The sequence below is a fragment of the Telopea speciosissima genome, chromosome 11, assembly GCF_018873765.1.
Source record: "Telopea speciosissima isolate NSW1024214 ecotype Mountain lineage chromosome 11, Tspe_v1, whole genome shotgun sequence".
Lineage (NCBI taxonomy): Eukaryota > Viridiplantae > Streptophyta > Magnoliopsida > Proteales > Proteaceae > Telopea > Telopea speciosissima.
Window position 1 is genome coordinate 42168563 of NC_057926.1, and position 23645 is coordinate 42192207.

The 23645-nt window shown below is 38.7% G+C and overlaps 1 protein-coding gene and 1 pseudogene across 2 annotated transcripts; one reads left to right on the forward strand and one right to left on the reverse strand.

Annotated features, from left to right (window-relative positions):
• The first annotated feature begins 2714 nt into the window (after positions 1–2714).
• LOC122645125 lies at positions 2715–3192 on the forward strand (annotated as a pseudogene).
• A 3840-nt stretch (positions 3193–7032) lies between these two features.
• On the reverse strand, positions 7033–23645 carry LOC122646840 (protein S-acyltransferase 11). Of its 2 annotated transcripts, none has more exons than XM_043840449.1 (4): positions 23424–23645; positions 14733–14917; positions 11372–11670; positions 7033–7679 (listed from the first exon to the last, which is right to left on the reverse strand). In XM_043840449.1, the coding sequence occupies exons 2-4, from the start codon at positions 14782–14784 to the stop codon at positions 7197–7199; spliced, it is 834 nt and encodes a 277-aa protein (XP_043696384.1). In that variant the 5' UTR covers positions 14785–14917; positions 23424–23645; the 3' UTR covers positions 7033–7196. The 2 variants fall into 2 exon arrangements, with proteins under 2 accessions (XP_043696384.1, XP_043696382.1); XM_043840447.1 differs by having other exon boundaries at positions 7034–7679; positions 14689–14917; positions 23424–23641.

The window sequence follows — 23645 nt, forward strand, 5'->3', positions numbered from 1 at the left end:
AATAAAGTTGGTGTCAAGAGGGTTGGAGGAGTGGAAAATTATTTCTAGATGAGATGAGAAAACCAAGGCCATTCCTCTCAGATCATCCACTCTATTACCATTCTCATAAAAAAGGAAAGCAATGCTTCTTTTCCTAATATGGGTTTTGGAGACAGCGAGATAGAATTTAGTATTTCTATCACCATCCTTAATGAAAGCATGTCGTGATTTATGGAACCAGAACATCTCTTTAGCCTCAGTGACCCATTTAATTCTAGAAGCGATGAACTGCAAATCCTTGGTTGCATCTATGTCAAGCAAAGAGTCCTCAAGTTTCCTAAATTGGTCACAGTACATGGATTTGAGAGATGAGATATATCCAAAGATTTCCTTATTCCAAGAGGTCAAGAGCCTGCAAAGGGAGGAAAGTTTTGTTTGGAGATTATCCTGGCATAAGAGGGCCCATTTGTGAGAACAAAAAGAGGTAAATTCAAGGTGAAATTCCCAAGCAGCTTGGTAATGGAACAGCTTTTTGTAGGATTTTTTGAAAGGGTCAGTGTTTAGATAAATTGGGTTGTGGTCCGATCCTACAAAGGGTAATTTAAGCAATGTTGAGCTTGGAAACTGGAGAAGCCAGGTCGGGAAAACTAGGGCTTGGTCAAGGCATTCTTTTATTAGGTTGGGGGGTTTTTGTTTATTGGACCAGGTAAAGCAAGGTCCAAGAAGGGTGATATTTTCAAGTCTATGGTCAGAGATGAGGGAGAGTAGAGCTTGTGTAGATGGGTGGATTGCAAAGGGATTCTCTCCAAATTTCTCAGCAAAAGTGAGTGTTTCATTAAAGTCACCAATAATTGCAAAATCCCAAAAGATGCAGGAAAGAAAAACAGACAGAGCTTCCCATACCGATAGTCTAGAAGAGGCCTGTGGTGGTGCATAGAGGAAAATAACAGTGAAATAAATCCCATTGTCGATCAATACATTAATAATGACAAAGTGAGGGTTTATAGATAAAATGGTTGTATTTAAAGCAGGGAAAGCAAGAATCCACATACCCCCCCCCCCCCCCCCAAGGCCTTTCGTGCCTTGGCTATTAATGGAGACCAGGGTTTTAAAGTTATTTTTTAGAAAATTGAATTTTAACATATCATGATTCACACACTTAGTTTCACACAGGAATACAAGGTCAGGTTTGATTTTCTTGAGATGATTTGATATGCAATTTTTTATAAAGGGGTTATTAATCCCTCTCACATTCCAAGAAAAGATAATCATGTTGAAAAAAAAGCAAATAAAGAAAGAAGAAGAAGAAGAAGATCAAAATGCACAGAAAAGAGAAAACTAAAAAGGAAGGGTAGATAAGCATACACCTTCGAGGGAAGAAACACCTATTACGAGCTTTACGGTCAAGAGAGAGCCAACACCATGAGAGAGATAGTAAAATTATAAAGAAAACACACCAGAATTGATAAGAATTAGAAGGGTGTAGGGGAAGATCACTTATCTGGATCGGATTAGGTGCATCAGGATCAGTGACAGTGTAGTCCGAGAGCAGTGGGCCACCAGGAGTACTATTCAGGGCGCCTTCAGGGGTAGATGGGGAGAGTTCAGAAAGCCATTCTTTCGGCAGAGAGATGAGGGCTTGAGAATCAGAAGAAGAAAGGAGAACATGTTTTTTATGTTAGAGAATTTGGAAAAAATAGAGCTATTCCGGGCTGGCATTGTGAGCTTTCCTTTTTTAGGAGCCGGCAAGATGCAAGAGTTCCCAAGAAATAATCACCCCGTTGCCGGCATGCGCTCTCTCATTGGTCCCCATGCGCACATAGGATCCATTTCCCCCCTCCATAGAGAACTCTTGACTTACATTTTAGGGAAAATTATACTATCACTCTTTTTGAGGTTTATACCAAATACAGTGTGACCCCTTGTGTTTTTAAAATATACACCCAACACCTTTAAGTGGACGTGTTAAATATAAAATTTAAATAACAATTTTACCCTTCAATTAAAATAACCCTCTAATTTTTTATTTTTCTAAGATAAAAAAAGTGAGACTCACCAATATTTCTTCCCCTTCTTTCATCATCTTTCTTCTTATTCTTCAACCAGAACCCCACCACCGGTGCAACTTTCTTCCCACTTCTTGAAAATGGTTCAGAGGCTCACTTATCGGAAGCGGCATAGCTCTGCCACCAAATCCAACGAGACGAGGGTCGTCAAAACCCCTAGTGGGAGGCTCGTGAGAAGGGGGCAAAAATCAAGGAATTCAGCCAATAGGTTGAATTCAGAAATAGAAAATTAGGTCCAGAATTAAAAACTCAAAGGTATAGACAAACCTAGCCAATAGATTGAATTCAGATTACCATCGAAGGGAGTCTATAAGGAGTGTATTTGACTGTAAAAATATTGGCTCTAGTTGACGGATGGATCTGCAGTTTCAGGGTCTTGAAGGTTTCCGCAAGAAACACTAGAGAAGTTGAGCGGCTGGTTATATTCTTTTCTCCTCCTACAACCACTGATGAAGCAGCAATAGAACACTGATTTCAGTCTTAAGTCAGTTAAATTTTGACTCTGTTTATTTTGAATTTATTCTGAATTTCAAAGCAGAATATATTGGTTGAGTTGTTGCGACTGATTTCTTGTCCTCTGCCATGGTTGTTTTTGGATATTTGCTTTTTTGGAGATCATGTTATTGGTTATTCTTAAATGATCTTTGAAAAAAAAAAAAAAAAAAGGACTCGAAGAGGTGTTGTGAGCAGAGAAGAAGTTCGAAGATGTTGGAACTAAGGCTTGTGCAGGGGAGTCTGTTTAAGAAGGCGCTGGAAGCGATCAAGGACCTGGTGACCGATGCTAACTTCGACTGCTCGGCCACCGGTCCAAGCCATGGATTCCAGCCACGTTGCTCAAGTAGCTCTCCTCCTGAGATTTGAGGGCTTCGACCACTACCGTTGCGACTGGAATCTGTCCATGGGGATGAACCTCAACAACATGTCCAAGATGCTCAAGTGTGCCAGAAACGAAGATATCGCCACTCTGAAGGCCAATGACGGCAGCGACACTGTTACTTTCATGTTCGAAAGCCTAAATCAAGATAAGATTGCAGGTTTTGAGATGAAGCTAATGGACATAAACAGTGAGCATCTTGGAATCCCCGAAGCAGAGTACCAAGCCATTGTCCGTATGCCTTCTTCTAAGTTCGTCATAGGTCGTCGGTGATGGCCTCAGCAGATCGCTACAGCATGTACCTGAGGCAGGTCGCCGGTGTTGGGCTTGAAGATGGTCTGAGGAAGGGGATGTGAAATTTGGGCTTACCCTATGGGCAAATTGGTAAGCTCACAATCCATTAACGGTATATTTGTCATTTTATGGCATCAATGGCCAACACGGCACCAACTAATGGGAATGCTCTAAGGGAGTGGGGCTGAATGTAATTAATACCTTAAACTCAGGGGGTTGAGGTGTATATTTTGAAAATACAGGGGGTCGCATTATATTTAGTATAAACCTTAGGGGGTGATAGTGTAATTTTTCCTATATTTTTTCATTTTTCTTTGAAAGCCAGTCTACATTCCCTTCTATGTAGGGTTGTAAACGGATCGGATTCGGCTCGGATAGTGCTATATCCGCATCCGCATCCACATCCGATTAGTTATCGGACGGATTCGGATAATGCTAAACGGATACGGATCGGATATTTTATCCGTTTACATGTAAATATAGCTTTTCGGGTAGCTATTGCCCATCTGTTTAGCTTTCGGACGGATTTAGATAGTGCTAAACGGATACGGACACGGATACGGAAATGGATTTCGACTATTCATTTACATCCCTACTTCTATGGTGTTGTTTCCGAACAATGCTCCACGAACTCCTTCTTGTAGTCCCCTTGCCTCGGCCTCTTCTAGGTTTCCTGCAAATCTATGATCCATAAATGCTGATACAAACATATTATAGAAAATAACTGCTGCATATCTAGCTTCCTTCGATTGGTAATCAAAAACTACTATCAGAGATGATGAGTGGATGAATAGTAGTAGGCAAGTTGGTGTAATCTTAAAGGGTAAAATGTATGTATGAGATATGTGAAGGATATTTGAATCCCAAACCCAAGAAATGTTCTTCGAATCTGATTTGGGTTTGGTGGCTCATTCTTGAGAAGAGCATAGTTTCTGGCAGTCCATAAAATATAAATAGTAATGGATATAGTGAAAAGAATAGAAATGTCCAAAAAAGTCTCGATTTTGGGTGAATCTTAGGCGGTGTTTGGTATGTATTCTAGGAATGCATTTTAAGTTGATTTTGCATTCTCGGATGATAAAAATAATTGTTTTTATCGTATGAGAATGCGAAATCTACCTAGAATGCATACCAAACACAGCCTTTAAGTTTCTAAAAGGTATTCCATACCTATTTGGAAAGATCAGATTGAATTGAGAGCTTCTTGAATCATGGTATAATAAGAGGCTGTAGACCTTCACCAAATAAAAATAAATAAATAAATAAGAGGCCGTAGATTTGGTTGTAAAATCTGTGTCTTAGTAAAGGGGCAAATCCAATGATTTGCATTAGGAGTCACATTGAGAGGGATTTTCACAGCCGTATCTACAATTATTTTTCGAAAAAGAAAAAATACTGTGAATTAGTCCTGCATTCCATGATCTATTATTGATTAGATCCTAAACTTTTGAAAATGAAAATTAGGAAACCTTGGGTCTTTCCAAATATCAACCTTTCGGCCATCTTCAATTCTTCAACAAATCATTTTGCTTAAACTTAGTACAACAACAATAACTCAGCCTTATCCCAATTGAATGGGCCGTCGTCTACATGGATCCTTTCAAAATAAAGTAGGGAAAGCCCAGAAAATCAGGAAAATCTCAACTACGTGGTGTCGACAAGCTGGATCCTTGCCCTTCAATAGGTTTTATCTGAGATCATACTTGGGATAAGACCCAGACTATGCATGTCATTCTTCACAACCTCTCCTGTGGTCATTTTAGGTCTGTCCCTAGCTCTTTTAGCTCCTTCAATCAGGGATCAAATCACCCCTCCTTACTGGGGTGTCCCCAACTCTCTGTTAAACATGGACATACCACCTCAAATGACATTCTCGGAGCTTTTTATACTCAGTAAGATACTCAAAATGTTGTTCCAAGCCCAAGATCCTTTGTTGTGTTGTTGGGATTAGTCGAGAAAGAACTTTTTTAGGAAAGCTTTGCCTTTAAAATAGAGGCCTGAAGGTTTGATAGATTAAGTAAAAACAATTGTCAACCAAGTTTCAACAAAAAAGCCTTATTGTGTGTAAAGCTCTCTTATGCTTAAACCTTCCATAGCCTTATGTTGGCAAATTTTTAACCAAGATATCAAACATAATTTATCACTTTAAGACTTTAAAACTCCTCTCTACAAATGTGCATTAATGTCATCTAGATGATTTATGAAAACAAAATGTCATCTAGATGTTTGCAAACCTTGAGAGGGAAATGAAAATAAGATATCGAATATGATGGAATTGAGTACAAAATTGATGGAAATTGTCCTTCTTGCTTAAGATAAATGATTGATTTTCCATCTATCCAAGCGGCTCTTGATTCCAATTAATTATCAAAAGTATGTTTCATCACATTCATGTCTACATGTTTTGCTGCCACCACCAAACATATCATGTTTAAAATTCAAATTTTTACACTCAGGCAGTGTTTGGTATGCATTCTTAGTCGATTTCGCATTCTCGGATGTTAAAAATAGTTGTTTTTATCATCCAAGAATACGAAATCAACCTAAAATGCATACCAAACACAGCATTAATTTCACACATAAACATGACATCAAGTTTGTATTTTCTTTTTTAGGTTTTTGGGTGAGGGGAAATTGATCCCTCCCTCATTCCAACTAACTACAATCATAAGGATTGACAAGATTCCTCACCTGCAAGGCAAAACGCTTATTAAGGAAATGTAAGTAAAATGAAATAGCAAGAAAGACAGTAATGAAAACATAAAATAAATTCTAAACTGAAAAGAGTTTGATGCAGGATTGTACCTGATACCGACTCGGTGTAGCCTCTCTAATCGCCACGCCCACACCACAATCTTCACTTACGCGTATTTTGCGCTGCTTCGATCTTCAGTGAAGTTTGGCGGAACCCTAATTTCATTTTCATCTTACATACTCAGGCTTTCATGTGCTCTTATAAACCTTTTGAGTCCCTTGATAATGCTAGTAGGTCTCTAGAGAAATATCGAAAAATGCTCCTAAGAGTAAGGAAGACCTATCTCTTGTACAAGGAGTAAAACCTGATTCCTCTTCTGATTCATGATTCAAACTCTTTCTGTACAAGGAGGAAAACCCATCTCTGATCAGTTCATTTGATAGTTTTAAGGGAGTGCGTATATGCTCTGCTGCATTCCAAACCTTCTTCTTGAAAAACATTCTTCCGAGAAGAGATGAAGAATATGATCTTGGAACTACCCAAGAGTAGTTCTCCAATACTTCATCCCTACCACTTGATTAAAAAAACCAAACTCCACAGAGAAGTTCCCCCTTTCTTATGTAATGATCTGCTTAGCTGCTCGTCTTCCACAGAGAAACTAAATGCTCCTTAAGAGAGAGCATATCAGGTTTAGAAAAGAACTAAGACTCCCTCTTTTTTAAGAAAACGTTTTATTTGCTTGAAAGAATTGACAAGTTGAAAAGGACAAAAGGATCTAGCCCACTAATTTTAATGAACCCATTAATAAGCTTAATCTAAAATCTCTACAATCAATCCTCAGAACAAGACTTTGGAGATGGTTATCTTGACTTCAGTCTTCCCCCATTGAAATGGTCAACATGATCTCAAAGATCAAATTGTGTGAATATCAAACTCAAGATTCTAGGTTTTGCTCCCTATCAAGAACTGTCTGAACTGATCGACATGATTCTGATGACTGAACAACTGAGGAATGTTTCAGTAAAATTCTCAAAAATGAGAACTTGCGAAGATGTACGTTTGTGCAACAAGATAAGCCTAATTTGGAGCTTGAAAGTGGAAACTTTAAGAATACAGTAAGTTTTCAATGTCCAATTCTCTCTCTCTCTTCTCTAATTTACATTATTATACATGTCAACAGCTACCATACAAGTGCTTGGTTCTAACAACCATTTCATGGTGTGATAAGTGAAAACAAACAAAATCACAACAAAAATATTTAGTTGTTCAGTCATCAGAGGATCTCCCTTCATTTACTGTGAATCTTCTTGTTATTGAACAAAAACTGGAAGTATCTTGAAGCTGGATACGGGTAACCTAAAAAGCGAAAAAGATTATGGCAACCCTTTTTTCCAACATCTGTATCTCCTTGTGAACTTAACTGACTCAAATAAGTTTTCCCTTCATAAATGAAACAAACCTGCTGCCACAAAAGCACACTTAACCCAATCTCCACGGATAGACTTGCAATGAAGAGATAAACAAGGATAAGCCCCCTCGCAGATAGAACTACCGCAGAGTCGATGAAAGCAATAACAATTTCCTTCAGCAGTCTCATAGCCACATCTGTGCTGGACCCTGAGAAACTATGACGAGTCCTGTATGCCAATGGAGGCCAAAGATGAAACCCTACATATGCAGACATTATGGAAACATACACTGTACTGATTACTGCTGAGAACAGAAAAGCAATGAAGTAACGGTGATTTGCAGCACCGACACAGTTCCCAATCTGCAAGTAGAATAAGAAAACAACGTTAAACCAAATAGGGCAAGAGAAGAATGACCAAATCAGGGGTGTTTATCACATGGTTAGGAAAATCATCAAGTCCAACAAGAGCATCAATTTAAGCACCCTAACATACAAAAATGAATGGAAATAGTTTCATATGCCTAATGGCATAGTTGTGTCGGAAAATATAGGTTGAGGATACAAACATCAAGACTCTGAAACTCAGCAAAGAATCTCGTGAGTTGTGAATGAGAAATAGCCTTAAACAAGTTTTAGCACAGTAAGAATTTGGAAGATAGGGTGTGTTTGTTTGCAACCACAATTTTTTTTGGGGGGAGATAGTTAGGCCCCAAGGTTTTGCAACCACATTGGTTACAAAAGAAGTTGTAACCTCATTCTTTTTATCCTTTTAGAACAGTGTGGAACCTCTTGGACTTAAGGTAGATTACATAATTTTTTTGGATAATTAACAGTCGAAATTTTATTGAATCAGAAAATGGGAACAGTACAAAGCCACCAGGTTCCCCTAAAAACAAATGAAATTACAGCAGAACATAATCCCCAATCCATGAAGTTACACAATAACCTCTATCCTGGTAAATAAAAAGAATGCCCTGACCACAATCCCCCTCAAAAAGGCACCTTGCTTAGCAAGCTCATCTGCAATGATTTCTGAGCCATGCTATAGTGCATACTGAATCCATTTCAACTACAATGCCATGGAAGAAAAAGCTCAATGCTTATTGGAATGTTGGATATGTTCAAATTTTCCAGCTACAAGGTGTCGACAACGTGGATCCTTGCCCTCCAATAGGCTCTATCAGACTGAGGTCATACTTGGCACAAGACCTAGACTATGCATGTCATTCTTCACAACCTCACTTATGGTCATTTTAGGCCTGCCCCTAACTCTTTTAGCTCATTCAATCGGAATCTGATCACTCCTCCTTACTGGGGCGTCCCCAGGCCTCCGTTGCACATGGTCAAACCACCAAGCATAAACTGAACAAGTTCTAGCAAATGCATAATATTCCATTCCATAAAACTGGTTTTAAGAAAAAATTATTATGGCATATGTAACCCATTTGTGAATCCTCTTTAGACAACTATTCACTTAAACTTATTCAAAGACATTTAATAGCTGTCTTATTTAAAAAATGATCAACTTCTAAAGAACAACTTATCCTGTGTAGAACATATTATTGGACATCTGACTCATCTAATCTACTGTAGATAGACTATATCTAACCCCAGACCATAACTAAATTAAAGAATTGATCAATTCACACAATTTACCTTCTTTGATAAATAAACAGAAGTGCAAATAAACCCAACAACTTAAGATTTAATTCCACATTGACTTATCCATTCGAAGCATCACTGAGCCTTCTTATAGATCAGAAGCCACAGTTCGTCTCTAGCAAGTGTCGGCATCATACACTGCAACCCACCACTGCTGACAGCATCTAACTGTTTTAAGACTTTCCCTTTATGGATAACCACCTTATTCTTGGAAAAGTTAATTCTTAAACAACTAATAGCAGACGGTGCACCAAATAAAAAGGAAGACTTTTATGGTAGGCTTTGGTACTTTATATATGATTACGGTAACTAAAAATTAGTCTGCATTATGCTAAGAAGATCAACAGCTGAAGCTACTTACAACATAGGAGACTGATGAGAGCTGTAGAGTAAAAAAGATCATCACATGGCCTTCATTGGCTTAGAAAAACCGCCAATGATAGAGTACCTACAAAGATCATCTGCAGTGTTTTACAGAAGAATAATGTTGCAGCTAGATTTATTGATATAATTAAGGGTATGTATGATGGGGTAGGAACTAGTTTCGTGAGCAGATCATTGTCTGGGCAGCGCCCACCAAGCAAAGCTTTCTTGAAGGATCCAATTTTACTGCTCTGTGGGCCCCAGGGCAAAGATTTTTTCTGGAGGAGAAGTTTCTATAATTACGGAGGGAAAACAGACGAGTTCCCAATTATGTATGTTTACATCAAATATCAGCTCAAAGGCCATGTGACTTTGCATTAGTAATAGATGAATTGACTACACATTCACTGACAATATAGTTTAGGTTACTGAAATGGAAGAAGAGGTTAATGCCAAATTGGAATCATGGACAAGTTCATTGCAGCCAACAGGTTTTATAATAAGCAAGACAAAAACATAAAACATGGAACATAACTTTACCAAAAGTCGGACAAAAATGAAGTAATTAGGATAGATGGTAGAAAAACATTAGAGTAATGGTTTTATAAATAAAGGAGAAATTGAAGAAAATGTTGGTCATAGAATAAGAGCAGGTGGTGAAGAGGATAGGTGCTTCTGACGTATTATATGTATATGATATTATGATAGGTGCATCCCACTCCAACTATAAGGTCGGCATGTAAAGATGGATAAGTGAAAAACTGTAAAAAAAAATCAATTAAGAAATGAAAAAAAAAAAAAACAAAGAGAGAGATGACTCAATAGGAGAATTGTTGGAAGTGTTTGAAGTGGAATGGCCATTTGTAGTGATTCCAAAGGCCATTAATTGAACCAATAAGGAGTGATATGATGCCGCTTAAAGGAGTTAAAAGGCCAAAGGGTACGGAGAAAATTACTTGGGAATTAGTAGTGAGAAAAGAACTGAGTGGATTTGGGTTGAGAACAGACATTGCTTTAGATAGAGTTGAATGACAAAACAAAATCAGCATAGCAAACCCTATATAGTTGGAAACATGCTTGGTTAGTTGAGTACCTAATCAAAGTAGAAGGTTTTTTCCCTTGGAAGCTTAAAGCACATCATATTTCTTATATTCAAGGACGTCTAAACAACTCAACTCAACTCAGCCTTATCCCAACTAAAAGGAGTCAGCTACATGGATACTTACCCTCCAATCAGCTCTATTCAAAGCCATACTTGTTACAAGGCCTAAGCTATGCATGTCTTTCCTCATCACTTCTCCCCCAGTCATTTTAGGTCTACCCCTGGCTCTCTCAGTTCCTTCAATCTGAATCAACCACTCCTCCATACTGGAGCATCTAAAGGCCTCCATTGTACATGGCCATGCCACCTCAAACAACTTTCTCACAGTTTATCATGTATCGGAGCTACTCACAAATCAGCTCTAATTTGTTCATTACTTTTTATCCTTCCTAATTGTACCACACATCTAATCTCAACATCCTCATCTCAGCTACTCCCAAACCAGCTCTAATTTGTTCATTACTTATTTAATCCTTCCTAATTTTACCAAACATCTATCTCAACATCCTCATCTCAGCTACACTGAGTTTATCCATATGATATTTCTTAACTGCCAAACATCCTGCACTATACAACATAGCCGGTCGTATGACTGTCCTATAAAATTTTCCTTTAACTTTAAAGGAATACATTATACATCAATCACACAACACTCTGGAGTCTGGACGCACCTCTCCACTTCATCCATCCTATTTTAATTCTTTGTGTAACATCATCCTCTATTTTATCCAAGGAAATCTAACAATCCTTGCAAACTTGTTTCAGGACTATTTAAATTTCAGACATTTCAAAGCATGTAATGGGAATAAAATATTTCATACTAAAAAGAAAAGAAATGTAATTTCAACAATTATTTTGTTGTTCTCAGAATCTTTTTAATATCATTTAAGACGATTAAAATAATTATAAGGTGTTGAGGACTTACAAATGGACAGTGGTGATCCATGTCCAATATACACATCCCACACGAACGACAGTGATGAGTTTGTGGAGACTTGGGCTTTGCGCAATAAAGACAAAAGGTATAGTTCTCAAGGTCATCTTTGCCCACAGCAGGATAGCTACCCCAAGGTATGTTTGGTGAAGTCCCAGCACAGCGAAATGCCGCAAGGCTGAAAGTAGAAATAGTACTTGTTGATAAAACCAATGTAATGATAGAGTGGGAAACTCCACAGAAGTAACTCATGGAGAAAACAACCGGGTAAATGGCCCAGGCTCCACCACCTGCAATTGTCCAGGAAATATATATCGGAGGCAGCAGAATAGGATCTTATGTAGAACACAGATTATAATAGTGAAGTAACACAAAATAAAAGGAAAACTACACTCAAAATGCAGTACAAAATTATTACTTGAATTGGTGAGATTGGTCCTTCAAAGTCTTCTAAACCTTCTTGTTTTTATGAAGAAAAGTGTTCTACAATATCTAAGCATCAAAGATATAATTTTACCACCTAAAATAATCATTTTACTGCAATTATTTGCCCTAGTCATGGTCACGTTAAATTGAGCAGAAATATTTTCTAGTACCAGTGGTGGAGGAAAGAGGAATTATTCCTCATGATGGAGGAAACCTTTTCATGGTTTGTTCACACTTGTATGGTTCTTTTACAAAGTCTTCAGCAGAGAATTTTTCCTAGGAGATGGTTTCCCATATGCATTTCTTTGAATCAGTCCTTGGTAGACAATAAATCTGACTCAACAAATATTTTCAATTCTTATATTAAGGCAGACTCAATCTTAGGCTTCGTGGTATGATTGTGGAGAGATTCGGGATCTCTTGGAGAAGGTGAACGATAGGAAGTATAATGTTTTATTATGAATGCAAAAGAAAGGGTTGATGATACTTTAGCAACTGGAACTTTGTCAACCATGGTATCTTCTACATTCTGAGCTGCTCTGTTTGGTGATAGACTTGGGTTTCCTTCTTATAGATTGGTTCCTTACTAAAGTTGGTAGCATTCTTGGTTTCTTGTAAGCAAGGATTGCACCCTCCACTTAGGTTGTAATTTTTCTATTTACCATGGAATATTCTGAGGGTGTGCCTAGGGTCCTGTTTTGTTCTGGGTTTAAAAGAGGGGGGGTAATTAGTACTTTCAAAGTAACCTTTTAAGGAAAACACAAACAAATGTGAAACAAAAGAAAATACTCAATTTTGATAACCTTTATAATGAAATCATTCCCTCCACAGGGTCTAAACTCATCTAACATCTTCATTTCAGGCGCAACAGGTTATATGTGGCCACAAAAGCTGTCACGGTGCCAAGGCAAGTCTCAGTAATGGCCAGGCACCTTGCTGCCTAGGCATGCGTAGGTGATCAAGGCATGTACATACAAATGGGGAGGTATACAGGTAAACATAGGATATCTTCCTTTCAAGTTGTAAGGGAGAGGCTCATATATAACATAAATAAATATATATATTATTTTCTTACAAATATAGAGGGATACAACAACAGCTCAGCCTTATCCCAACTAAATGGGGTCGGCTACATGGATCCCCTACCCTTCCATCAGCTCTATTCAAAACCATACATGATATAAGGCCTAAGTTATGCATGTCTTTCCTCACCACTTCTCCCAGAGTAATTTTAGGTCTGCCCCTGGCTCTTTTAGCTCCTTCAATCTGAATCAAATCACTCCTCCGTCCTAGAGCATCTAAAGCCCTCTGTTGTACATGGCCATGCCACCTCAAACGACTTTCTCGCAGTTTATCATGTATAGGAGCTACTCCCAAATCAGCTCTAATTTGATCATTCCTTACTTCTCCCAGAGGAGCCCATATATTGTTTGATGGTAAACCGAGAAAGAAGGGAAGTGCTAGTTGGTGGAATCTGGAAGGATTCAGGCCTGCAATTCCATCGCCGGAGTTGCAAAGGTTCAAGGGGGCTCTGCCTTGAGGAGAGAACCTGCAAGAGAAAGGCATGTGATGGAGTTGCAGAGGTACAATGGGGCTCTGCTATAGAGATCCAAGAGCAAGACAGAGAGAGTGAGCAGTGACAAAATCAGAGAGAGAGATAGATGCTGAGAGAGGACCTCCCGGTAGCTGTCACCGTCGCTGCTGTAAGGTGTTCTATGTCACCATTGCTGCAGTGAGGTTGTTTCAGTCCAGCACACAAGCACTGGGTTGGGAGTTGGGAGAAAGAAGCTGTGTCAAAGAGGAGGTATTTGATTTTTTCAGAACAGAGAAATGACCATTCTAGCCCAATACAAGCCACGTGCTCATTAAACATGACGCATGAAGGCAGGAATAGTTTCTCAGAAATTTCAGAATGGGAATAGGGTCCAAGAAACGACAAAATGCCTATTTCTGGGCTCAGAACAGATTCTGGGCCAGAAATGGTTTCTCAGAATCCATAGCAAAGAAACCCTACAACCTAAGTCCTTCAGGTTCAGTAGAAACAGCCGCTGGTCGCAGAGATTGAGAGAAGTAACAGTATAGGGTATTTGCCAGCTGCTGAAATCAGATCCGGATTTCCTTGTTAATTCTCTCTTGCTTCCAGATTTTATGGCTGGTGTCCTATGGAGGTGTAGGACTGATTTGTCAGATTTGAAGGCTGAAGTTCAGTCTAGACAACAGTCCAAGTATGTCCAGGATTGCTGGTCCACTAGTTATCCTTTATTTTCTCAGTCATGATCTCTATTCAAGTAAGTTTCTTTTGTTTAATCAATTGTGTGTTGTGCCCCTCATTAATAGTGCCTCAGAAGGGTAGTATATGCCTTTATTTAGCTGGGTTGTAATACTTGAAGTGGTAGTACAAACCATAGTTGTCAAGCGACTAGGCGATGCCTAGGCGTCCAGGCGCCTTGGTCGACTTGGGCGCCTAGGCCGGCGCCTTGGACGCCTTGGACGCCTAGTTGGTGTCACCTAACATTTGGACGCTCTCCACCGCCTTGGATCGCCTAGATGCCGTGACAACTATGGTACAAACAGAAAAGTTTATTTCCTTGTTTTCATCAACACGAGTTTACTGTTGTAGCAGCCTAATGGCTTGGGTTTTCTCCAGTTTTCTGGTTAGTTTTCTTGGTAGCCTACAAAGCTAGATTTCCTCAAGCCCTTCTCTCCACTGCTATTTGGAGCTTGATATCATTCCATAGTGAGAACCCTATAGCTACATCACACTCAAAACTAACAAACCCAATTTTTCCTTCTAAAAGACGATACAAGACAGTCTCACAAAGAGAGGTATTGACTAGAGGTTTGAGCATGTAAAAAGAATGTAAAATGTTCTAATAACATACATATGACAAACAGCATGAAGAGTATAAGGATAGAGACAAAACACCGGTCTCGCAAACGTCTCCACTGAAAGCCCTGATGTTCATGTTTCCGTGCATTTTTGTTTGTTACGGCCCCACACCAGCCACACTTGAAAATATGAGTATAACATGGAAGAATAAGGCGCAATCCACAACCCCAACAGATTAAGGCCTGATCCTCCTCTAGTATGGTTGTTACATAATGCTCCTCCTGCATGAGATCAGATGCATAGTTGAGAAAACCCAGCAGGACATGCCTTTTCTTTTTTCTCTTAGCATTAATTAATATGCGAGAAGTAAATTAAAATACAGAAATAAATAAATAACAATGGTGTATTTGTTCTCAGACTCTGAATACATAACATACACAAAAACTGTGTTAATAAGCTCATGGAACAGGTGGTTTGATTTGAGCCATGTAGAGTGCTAATTTCGCCAATCCAATCATGCTATATCGCCAAAGAGAGGAGAAAGCCCGTTCATAGGCTTAGAGGATAAGGTAGTTAATTTGACAAAATGGGTACAGGAAGAAATAAGATACAAAAGCTCATGCTGTATCAACAAAGACTACCTGTGAGATAGGTGCTTCCTATACCTCTTACAAAAGTTTGAGGTCCCTAAGCTGCCTTAAACCTGACGACCCCAAGGCAACTCAGTTGAAGCAAGAAGACAAAGTGGAAAATAAGTCAAGATGTAGCATGCCAATAATTCTACAGAATAAAGATAAAGAGCCAACTAGAAAGAGTAAAAAAGCTAACCAAATAGATTCCATGGATACGTTACTATCTTAATCCTATACTCTTAGTCTAGCTTCCTTACCCGCACTCATCCATGGCGAAGTTCCTAATGTCAGATGCCATTGTAAAATATTCTGATGTGTTGCAAATTTAAGAAATACATATATATTCGCCGTTTTTTCCAACCAAAAAAAAAAAAAAAAAAAAAACCTAAACTCTTAATAATTAAGAAAATGCAACGCATAAACTTAAATCTTTTGGTAATATCTGAAGGTTATATATTCCATTCAGAATATGACCCTTTTTTTCAATAAATTCTCTAATTTTTGAAAAAGGAAAATGTTCTCTGAACTGGCAGCGGAGGCTACACCATCTCCCTCTCCTCAAACTTCCCTGCCCCCATGTTGTCGAACTGCCATGCTCCTCTCTGATTGGTGTCTCCTCCAAGCCGCCAGCTTGGAGAACCCTCTCCCTTTTGAAATAAATGTTAAAGATTTAAAAAAATAAAGAAATATAAAATCTAGACATCAATTTCTATTCAACACTCTACACTATCCATCCCATGCAAGGATATGCTCAAGGTAAGTTTACCATAGTCTAAACGCTAGACCCAAAATGAAAAGACAAAAAAAAACGAATTAGGTGGATATTTTTCAAGAAAGCCCTAAGAATTTGGATGGAAAGTAGGTTGCAGTTAAAGTATAAAGTAGTAGTAAAACATGGATACCAATATGAAGGGGAGATCACCATGAAAGTAACAATGTGTGGGAATATATTGATTTGATTTGTTTAAAAATAACTTCACTCACTAGTACATTCCAATCTTACAATGGTAAGCTCATTCATTATTAAAAAGAAAACGGAATGAAATGTGAAATTATTGAGAGAACAAATTTGCGGAAATAAAAAATTCTGCATATTCATATGAGCATTAGCTCAGCACTTAAAAGAAAAAATGTTGTCTAAAGTAAATCTAGCAAACCACTTCTCCGAATTTTTCTAAAGAACTAAGGAAGCTGAAGAATTTTGCTTCCTCCTAATTGGTCACACATGCTGGAACCAAGTAAGCGCATTCCTTGGCTGTTAATACTAACTCAGGAGGAAGCTCAGAGTGATGAAACGTCAGATTTGCAGATTCAAACCAGGAACTATAGTTCATTGTTGTTAACTGTTGTACCCAAGGGATACAATTTAGGTCAAATAGGTTTTACTCAATAGGGGAAGTTTCCCTCTAATCAAGTGTTTGTGGTTTGGTTTCCTAGAATCCTAGTAGGTCTAGGATTAGTAAGTTGTTTAATTTAGTTTGGTTTCTATTGTTTCTGATTCCTTTTATTAGGAGGAGTCTTATCTCTATGTAAAATTAAGTGTTGGGGGGGACTGCTAGGAATCGGTTCTTCTTCTCTACTCAGTCCCCCTTTCATCCATTCACTTCTCTTCTCTTTTATACCTAATTACTTCTGATCCTACTATCAGATCGGAGGTCTACTTTGGGTGTTTTCTTACCCTCAACCAAAGGATTTTTTTACTACAATTTCAGATCTATTCAACCTCAGATCTCTGGGAATTTGAATCTGAAGGTTATTGAGTCAAATAGGTTTTACTCAATAGGGAAAGTTTCCCTCTAATCAAGTGTCTGTGGTTTGGTTTCCTAGAATCCTAGTAGGTCTAGGATTAGTAAGTTGTTTAATTTAGTTTTGTTTCTATTGTTTCTGATTCCTTTTATTAGGAGGAGTCTTATCTCTATGTAAAATTAAGTGTTGGGGTGGACTGCTAGGAATCGGTTCTTCTTCTTCTCTAGTCAGTCCCCCTTTCATCCATTCTCTTCTGTTCTCTTTTATACCTAATTACTTCTGATCCTACTATCAGATCGGAGGTCTACTTTGGGTGTTTTCTTACCCTCAACCAAAGGATTCTTTGACTACAATTCCAGATCTATTCAACCTCAGATCTCTGGGAATTTGAATCTGAAGGTTATTGAGTTTTCTGCAGCTGTCGATTTTGGTACTACTTATCCTTTAATTGCTGTTATCTGGATCTTACATCAAGTCTACTACTGTTTTGTCTTAATGGCTGATCCTAATCCTCCAGTTGATTCAGTTCATGCTCAGATCACCAAAATTAAACTTAATGGGGTATCCAATTACATGCTATGGGCTCTGTTCAAGTTTATATACATGCTAGATGATCCTCCTACTAGTGATCTGAAAGACCCAACTTCTGTGACTGCATATGAGGAGTGGATGGATGAAGATTCTACCTTGAAAATCTGGCTGTGGAACAGTATTGATCCTTCTATTGCCTCCAATGTTACGTTTCACTCTACTGCCAAAGGAGTTTGGAATGATCTTCGTGAAAGTCTCTCTCAAGAAAAGATTCTTTCTCGAATTTATGAGCTGTATGACAAGATGTTTACTTTCACACAGGGAGACAAGTCTCTAAATGAATACTACAGTGGATACAAAGGTATTATTGAAGACCTTCAGATACATCAGCCCCTCAGTACTGACTTGGAACAACTCCAAACACACTGAGCTGAGTTTTATGTTGCCAAATTCTTGGCTGGTTTACATCCTGAGTATCAATCTGTGAAAAGACACCTTCTCACTGGCGATAAAGTACCCTCTCTCAATGAAACTTTTTCTCGGTTGCAGCGTATGTCTATCCCTCGCAAGGGTTCTACTACTACACCTTCTCTGAAGGAAGGTTCTACTTGTACTGCTACTCGGGGACGTGGGTCCTCTAATGGAAGGGGTAGTGCTTCCTCCAAAGGCCGCGGTCGAGGTAATGGTGGACGAGGTAACAGTGGCCAGTATTCTGACAAGTCTTCTAGATATTGTTCCTTTTGCAATAAACCTAATCATATTGTTGATACTTGTTGGGCTAAGCAGGCAAACCAGATTGGGCTAATGAATTAGCCAACACTGCTACTACTGAGAATACAACTGAACAAGTCTCTATTGGTGATACTACTACATCTGCATTTGGGGGTTCTTCTACTATCTCCATGTCTCGAGATGACTACAACCAGATTCTCAAGCTTCTTCAGCAGCTTGAGACTACAGCTTCCTCTTCTACTGCTAATTTATCCCATACAGGTACTTCTGCCCTTCTCTCCACTACTTCTTCCTCTCCGTGGATTATTGATTCTGGTGCCTCCGCCCATATGACCGGTTGTTTTCATCCTTAGCATCTCTTTACTCTGCTTCACATTTTATTCTTGCTAATGGTTCCTCTACTACTGTCACCGGTGATGGTACGGTATCTCCTACTTCCTCGTTAACATTGTCATATGTATTACATGTTCCACAGTCACCCTTAAATCTTTTGTCAGTTAGTAAACTTACTAAAATGCTTCACTGTTCAATTACATTTTAGCCTTCCTATTGTGTTTTTCAGGACCTTCAGACTAGGAAGATTTTGTTATTTTGTTACCTTTGTGGACGATCACTTTCCTATAACTTGGATTTATATGTTGAAAGATCGGTCTGAATTTTTGTCCAGTTTTAAATACTTTTGTAATGAAATAAATTTTTAGATCCAATAATGCTCGAGTATTCCCAACGTGAAATTACTCATTTTTGCTTAGATCATGGTATTTATACATCAAACAAGTTTTTAATACACTCCTCAACAAAATGGGGTGGCTGAACGTAAAAACCGTCATCTATTGGAAGTTGCTCACTCATTTATGATTCATATGCATGTTCCTAAGCACTTTTGGTGTGATGCTGTTCTTACTACATGTTTTCTTATTAATCGGATGCCTTCTTCGGCTTTATCCAATCAGTCTCCAATTTCTATTTTATTTCGTAGTTTCCCCTTATTTCATATTTCTCCTAAGGTCTTTGGTTGTGTTTGTTTTGTTCATATCTTACAACCTAATATTGATAAACTTATCTCCTCTTTCTGTTAAGAGTATTTTTTTGGGTTATTCTCGGACCCAGAAGGAATACAAGTGTTATGATCCTATTACTCATTGACAGTACATTAGTGTCGATGTTACCTTTTTTGAGGACACTCCCTTCTATCCTCCTCCCATTCCTACACCTGCACCTAGTACAGCTCCTAACCATAATACTCCTATTCCTGTTGTTGTGCGGTTGTGCCACTTCCTTCTAACCGTCCTTTACAGGTTTATACTTGGCGACAGAGGATAGTGTTGTTTCCTCTAGTACCAGACTCTACATTGCCCTCTACACAATCTGCTCCTGTTGAGGTCCCTGCTGTGACTTCTTCTCCTGCTCCTCGAGAGGTGCCTTCCCCAGACTTGCCAATTGTTGTCCACAAAGGTACTCGTTCCTGCACTCGGAAATCTATGGCTGCCTATCCTATTGATCATTATGTGTCTATCTCTCATCCTCCATATCCATTACATAATTTTGCTTTTTCCTTCTTCTTTTTTTTGGGTGAATAAAAAAATTCGTTACCAAAGAGAAAGAGAAATACAGCAGCCCCAAAACAAGGAGGCAGAAGAAAAAATCAAACAAAAAAACAAAAGAGCCTCAGCCTCAAACAGAGGAACCAGAGGCTTGAAGGGAGATAGAGGAAAGACCCCAGGATACAACAATAAGCCTATTCCTTGGGGTATCGATTCATATAGAGGGAACAGCTGCCAAAAGTTTGGCTTTAATTTCAAAAGAAATCAAATCCCAAATCTAATGGAGAGACCGAGAGTTGGTGGTCCGTTTCCTGATATTTTGTTCCATCCAACTTGCCAACCATGTCACAGAGAGAGGATCGGAAAAAGTCATATCTACTCATTCCATCCCTAAGCACTACGTGAAGCTTTATCTCACCCTGGGTGGAAAGTAGCTATGAACACAGAAATGGAATCCTTGTTATCTTGTCAAACCTGGACTCTAGTTGATTTACCTCCCGGTAAAGATCTTGTACGGTGTCATTGGGTCCATACAATCAAATACAATCCGGATAGCTCCATTGAAAGACTCAAGGTCTATCTAGTTGCTAAGAGGTACACTCGAACTTACGGTGTGGACTATTTTGAAACTTTTTCTCCTGTGGCCTGGTTAAATTTTGTTTAGGTTCTTATTTCTCTTGCCATCAATTTAGATTGGCCTCTTTATCAAATGGGCATTAAAAATGCTTTTCTTTACGTGACCTTGATGAGGAGGTGTATAAGGAGCAACCTCCTGAGTATGTTGCTCAGGGGGAGAATTCTACCCAGGTGTATAGGTTACGAAAGGTTATCTATGGTTTAAAACAATCACCTCGTGACTAGTATGACAAGTTTAGTTATACTGTCATTCGATGTGGTTTTTCCAGTGCTATTCAAATCATTTTGTTTTTGTTCGTCGACAAGGGTCGAAGGTGATTGTTTAGATTATGTACGTTGATGATATTATAATATCTGGGAATGATACTTCAATAATTGCTACTGTAAAGGATTACTTACATCAACGCTTTCAGATGAAGGACTTGGGCAATCTCAAATATTTTCTTGGTATTGAAGTTCTTCGAATGGGATTAGTCTTTCTCAACGGAAGTATGTGTTAGATCTGTTAGCTGAAACTGGTATGCTTGCCTCTAAACCAATGGATACTCCTATGGATCCCCTTCAGAAATTTGGTAGTTGGTACTACTACAGATGAGGATTTTGCTGATGTGCACCAATATAGAAGACTAATAGGCAAACTAATTTATTTAACTGTCACTCGTCCTCACATATCATTTGTTGTTGGAGTTATTAGCCAATTTATGCAGTCACTGAAAAAGATCCACTAGGAGGCAGCATGTAGGATCTTGAGATATCTGAAGGGGTCTCCCGAAAAGGGGCTTATTTATCGTCCTCATCAGAATGTTGATCTAGTAGGATATTCTGATGCTGACTGGGCTGGTGCAGATGGCGACAGAATATCTACTACTGGTTATTGTACATTTTTTTAGAGGAAATCTAGTCACTTAGCGTAACAAGAAGCAGACCACAGTGGCTAGATCTAGTGCTGAAGCAGTATATAGAGTTATGGCCATACTGCTGCTGAATTGATGAGGTTATGATCTCTTTTTCAAGAGATGGAATTTTCTATTACTCGTTTTATGACTATGTATTGTGATAACCAAGTTGCTACATATATTGCTAGAAATCTGGTGTTCCATAAAAGGACCAAGCACGTTGACGTTGATTGCCACTTTGTGCGAGATGTTGTCATGAAGAAACTAATTGTTACTCTGTTTGTTTCGTCTACTAATCAGCTTGGTGATATGTTTATGAAGCCTCTCTTCAGGCCTACGTTCCGGAAGAATTGTGTCAAGTTGAGCATAGGAGATTTGTATGCTCCAGCTTGAGGGGGAGTGTTAACTATTGTACCCGAGAGGTACAATTTAGGTCAAATTAGGTTTTACACGATAGGGGGAGGGGTTTCCCTCTAATGAAGTGTTTGTGGTTTGGTTTTCTGGTAGGTCTAGGATTAGTAAAAAGGCAAACCCAGTGCACGAGGCTCCCCCCCCTGCAGGGTCTGGGGAGGGTCATTATGTACACAACCTTACCCCTGCTTTTGCAGAGAGGCTATTTCCAGACTCGAACCCGTGACCACTTGGTCACAATGGAGCAACCTTTACCGTTGCACCAAGGCCCACCCTCTTAGGTCTAGGATTAGTAAGTCGTTTGATTCAGTTTTGTTTCTATTGTTTCTGATTCCTTCTATTAGAAGAAGCCTTATCTCTATGTAATTCCTAAACTACAAATAAAGTGTGGGGGGACTGCTAGGAATCGGTTCTTCTTCTCTAGCCAGTCCCCCATTCATCCATCCTCTCTTCTCTTCTCTTTTAATTACTGGTTTTATTGTTCAAATACTGTCACAATTGTTATTCGAATTATGCTTTCATGGACAGTCATCCAGATTCAGTTCTCCAGTTGGTTTATTGGGATAAAACTTTGAAACTGGTCTTTAAAGGAGCACAATCTTGCAAATGAGTTTACTCCTAACTTCCGAAGGCAAATGTTCCTTTAACATTCCCTACCCTCACCCCCAGGGTAAAAAAATTCTTTCTTTCGTTAACCACTGAGATAGAGAAGAACTGAAATAAAATATCATCACTTGTAGTTCAAGCAATATATTACTGAATGGATTGGCATTCCCTCATTAGCCATCTTCGTCAAACATATAGAGGAATGAATTGGGGGGAAAACAAAAAGAATAAGAAAAGGAAATGGCAGAAAAAGATATTCTGCAAAATCCAAAACTGAGGTGCATATTGAAATTTTGAGGCTTTAAAGATGACCCAGAAGAACCACTGTGTACTTCTTACGTGGTTCCTTAGATATATGAGCAACATGGGAATGTATCAATGAGAGTCCCGAGGACATCCCTCTTTCCTAATTTGGATGAGTTTCTGCAATTCAACTTTTAAGTCTCATAGAAGCTTACAATTTGAGATATCAGTGCAATTCCCACTGTAGGGGAAGCCAAATCAAGTGTTATAATTACTCCTGTCCAATTAGAATTAAAAGCTGTGATAAATGCCCTCCTCCTGAGCAGAAACCTGGGCTTAACCAATGCCACTCCTTTTCACCCCAAAATATGATCTGAACATCTCTTCAGGTTAATTGTCTTTCAGACATTAAATTTTGCAATTCTTCGAAAACGAGAGGGGAAATAAAACCAAATAAAAATCAAAATTATAAACATAAATACCAAACTATCCATCTATCAGTGTATAAAACATAAACTGCGTGTCATGGAAATGTGTAACCACAAAAATAGGTTATTTCTAGAGAATTAAAATTAGATGTTAGTGTTTCTTCTCCTAATCTTTCATTCAACACCCTAAGACAAACAACAAAATTAATCAGAGAAATATAGAATCAAAACAAGATTAAAAAATCAGCTAGTCAGAGTTCACGTTCAGTAACCCAAATGGGAGAAAAAAAAATTCAAAAATTCAGGGCAGAGATCCAAAAGGAAACAGAGAGAGAGAGAGAGAGAGAGAGAAAACAACTGGTAAGATAAGAGATTGAAGTACCTGAACCATTTCATACATTCTTCTCTTGATTTACAGCAGCAAAGACGGGAAGATTGGCTACTTCCTTTCTATAGGCTTACATTAAATGGCTAATTTATGAAAGGAGAAGAAGGAAATAGCGGGAGAAAACGCGTACGAAGAACGAACTGGGTCAAGAAGTCCACCTTTAGGGAACAAGGCATCTCTATTTTCTGTATCAACGCATGGGTCTAAGCTCTGAAG